At 41.4% G+C, this 3,571-nt stretch overlaps 1 protein-coding gene across 1 annotated transcript; it reads left to right on the top strand.

Moving 5' to 3' along the window:
- LOC105175801 (tubulin beta chain) lies at nucleotides 25-2,612 on the top strand. The gene is made up of 3 exons (XM_011098393.2): nucleotides 25-614; nucleotides 1,305-1,574; nucleotides 1,672-2,612. The coding sequence occupies exons 1-3, from the start codon at nucleotides 221-223 to the stop codon at nucleotides 2,340-2,342; spliced, it is 1,335 nt and encodes a 444-aa protein (XP_011096695.1). The 5' UTR covers nucleotides 25-220; the 3' UTR covers nucleotides 2,343-2,612.

The raw sequence follows: 3,571 nt of genomic DNA, 5'->3' as shown, positions 1-3,571 counted from the left end.
AAATCCCAGCCTCAAATCCAAACACCCAACAGTTCCATCTCTCTATTCTTCCAATCCACCCAATTTTCTCTCCTCCACTCTTCGCCCGACAGTAAACAAACGGTAACAACTCTGATTCAAATTCCCCGTTCAGACACAACCACCATCTCTCTACCTACCTAATCACCGTCACTTTCCATAACAGAGAAGACAAACTTTTTCCCCCCGTCAGGAGAAGAAAATGAGGGAAATCCTGCACATCCAAGGTGGGCAGTGCGGCAACCAGATTGGTGCTAAGTTCTGGGAAGTCATCTGCGACGAGCACGGTATCGACCACACTGGAAAGTACAGCGGCGACTCTGATCTCCAGCTCGAGCGTGTCAACGTTTATTACAATGAGGCCAGCGGCGGCAGGTATGTCCCACGCGCCGTCCTCATGGACCTCGAGCCCGGTACTATGGATTCTGTCAGATCCGGCCCCTTTGGACAGATCTTCCGGCCCGATAATTTTGTGTTTGGGCAATCTGGTGCTGGGAATAATTGGGCTAAGGGGCACTACACAGAGGGAGCTGAGTTGATTGATTCTGTGCTTGATGTTGTTCGCAAGGAGGCCGAGAATTGTGACTGCTTGCAAGGTTATTTCCGTCTTATGCTTGGATTTGTTTGTGAGATCTGTTTTTTCTTCTTCTGGATCTGTGCAGATAATGCTTTACGCGGGATGCAGTTTGTGTGGAGATCTTGCGGATTTTGAATTATGATTAATTATAACAGTGGGATTCCAATTCGTATCTGTCGCCGGAGATTACTTGGTTACCTTTGTCTGGATCTGATTTGCCCTTAGCTAATTTTAAGTTAGTTGTGCAATTGCTTTCTTATTCTTAATTTGTTTGTCTAAATTTTTATATATAGGTTTTTGAGATCATGAATAAATGCAATTACATTTTTCTTTTTGTCTTTGATCTCATAGGTCATAATAAGCCCAATCTTGCTACAAGCTTTTGCCTTTTTTTGGTTATTAATGGAAATTTGTTACTATTTTTGTTGGTTTATATTGAACTTCTTTAATTTGATTTTGGCCCATTTTATTTATTAATTGCAATCATTCCATGTCAACTTCTCTGATATTTGCTCTACATTGTTAATGTCTTCTAGCTTTTCAATCTTGTGATTCAGTCCTTCTATATGGAAATGATTACGAACAACGCAATCTTTCAGCCCAGGAAAGTTAATAAAGTATATCATAATGTAGAAAAAGTTTATTCAATGATGTCCTGTAATAATTTTCTCCTACCAGATTATGATAATATATTTTGGTTTTAATTCAGGATTTCAAGTCTGTCATTCTTTGGGTGGAGGGACTGGATCTGGTATGGGCACCCTTCTCATCTCCAAGATCAGGGAGGAGTATCCTGATCGAATGATGTTGACATTTTCCGTCTTTCCTTCTCCAAAGGTGTCTGACACTGTAGTTGAGCCATACAATGCCACCTTGTCAGTTCATCAACTCGTTGAAAATGCCGATGAGTGTATGGTTTTGGATAATGAGGCTCTCTATGATATTTGCTTCCGTACTCTTAAGCTTGCAACGCCTACCTGTAAGTCCATTTATTTTAATCCTCATTTTTGCAGATAATTAGTTGGGATATGCATGTAGTGTTTGTGATGCAATTAATTATGTCTTGTTTATATCAGTTGGTGACCTCAACCACCTCATCTCCGCTACCATGAGTGGTGTCACATGTTGTCTCCGGTTCCCTGGACAACTAAACTCTGATCTCAGGAAACTCGCTGTCAATCTGATCCCATTTCCACGGCTTCATTTCTTCATGGTTGGATTTGCACCTTTAACCTCAAGAGGCTCCCAGCAGTACCGGGCTCTTACAGTACCTGAACTCACTCAGCAGATGTGGGATGCAAAGAACATGATGTGTGCTGCCGACCCACGCCATGGCCGCTACTTGACTGCCTCAGCAATGTTCCGTGGCAAGATGAGCACCAAAGAAGTTGATGAACAGATGATCAATGTCCAGAACAAGAACTCATCCTACTTTGTTGAGTGGATCCCTAACAATGTCAAGTCTAGCGTTTGTGACATTCCACCCAAGGGTCTCAAAATGGCTTCTACCTTCATCGGAAACTCCACTTCAATTCAGGAGATGTTCAGGCGTGTTAGCGAGCAATTCACAGCAATGTTCAGGCGGAAAGCTTTCTTGCATTGGTACACTGGTGAGGGAATGGATGAAATGGAGTTCACAGAGGCTGAGAGTAACATGAACGATCTTGTGGCGGAGTATCAGCAATACCAAGATGCAACTGCCGATGAAGAGGAATACGAGGAGGAAGAAGAGGAGGTTGCTGCTTGAATTGTTTCTCGAGTCCCCTGGTTTGTCCAAATCTCATGGTCAGTTGATTTTTATTAGTGGGTGATTCTATTTCTTAAAAATCGAGTGCGAAGCTACAAGATTGGTGTATTTAATGTGTATTTGTATGTTTGTGGTTCCTCGTGTCTGAGATGGGTTGTGATAAATGTGTATTTTCATCCAACGGCAATCATTAATCTTTGTGGTCTTTAGATGTTAGTCTTGTGTACAATTATCCACTTTTCTTTATAGGACATTCTTTTCTTAATTGGATATTCCTTTTCAATTCATTTTTGTAATATGCCCCAACTCCTAGTAAGAAAAAGACGCCCAGAAAATATTGCAATCGCTCGTAAACAAATATAATCACAACGTGACGACAAATTAACTACCTGTTTTTTATGTCTAGTAGAACCCTTTCTTCCTTGGAACAGCATAACTTCTGCTTCTTGGTAACATCATCTCACTCTTCACAACCACACGTTCTTCAAATTCACATGCCTCTTCCTCATAAATGGTTCCAATTTTTCCAATGCAATGCTATTACTCCTACCCATGGCACTATATCCACGGAGCACACTCTGTCGAGCCTTGCTTAAACCAGCCTTGTCAAATTCCATGCTGCTGCTCCAATTATACTTCTCAGATATTGACTGATAGAGCTCTTCAAGACCATCATTGCTGTCCCCTTTAGTCGAGGTGCCATATCCACCAAAACTCTTGGGCGGTGGTTACATAAGCTGCCGGGGTGGCCAGGGCATTGGCACCGGCAACTCTACCATCAAATTGACCATGCTATCCACATACAAATCTCTGGCCCTGAGCAAGAATCTTTGGGTGCACCAATATAATGCCTCAATCGGCTCTGCTGCTTCTCCGTGATCCCCATGGTTCAATACTGATGAGGCCTAGCTATATATAGAAAAACATTTAGATTGACTAGTCATATGTTGGATTGAGCAGGACATTGTAGTCAAGTGTTGTATTCTTGTTTGTTGTGGACGACTTTCTATTTCAGTGTTGATTTCGTTTGAGGTTTAGCATCTCGTCATTCTGGACTTCACTTTTGTAGTACTGATGTATTCTGAAAGAGATAAAAGATCCCAGAAACATATTTGTAAACCCCAACAAAATTTGGAATTGGATGGAGGCCTAATTATTCGAGTCAAACTATTTTTTTTATTTATAAAGCATTACTACAAATATCATACACCTCTGAATCAACAAAACAA

The sequence above is a fragment of the Sesamum indicum genome, linkage group LG12, assembly GCF_000512975.1.
Source record: "Sesamum indicum cultivar Zhongzhi No. 13 linkage group LG12, S_indicum_v1.0, whole genome shotgun sequence".
NCBI lineage: Eukaryota > Viridiplantae > Streptophyta > Magnoliopsida > Lamiales > Pedaliaceae > Sesamum > Sesamum indicum.
The sequence above is the reverse complement of the archived record's forward strand: the minus strand, read 5'-3'. Positions and strand labels throughout refer to the sequence as shown.

Coding starts and splice junctions, on each gene's coding strand:
- LOC105175801 (XM_011098393.2), top strand. CDS start 221: ATGAGGGAAATCCTGCACATCCAAGGTGGGCAGTGCGGCAACCAGATT. Junction 615..1,304: donor GAATTGTGACTGCTTGCAAG/GTTATTTCCGTC, acceptor GTTTTAATTCAG/GATTTCAAGTCTGTCATTCT. Junction 1,575..1,671: donor TAAGCTTGCAACGCCTACCT/GTAAGTCCATTT, acceptor TGTTTATATCAG/TTGGTGACCTCAACCACCTC.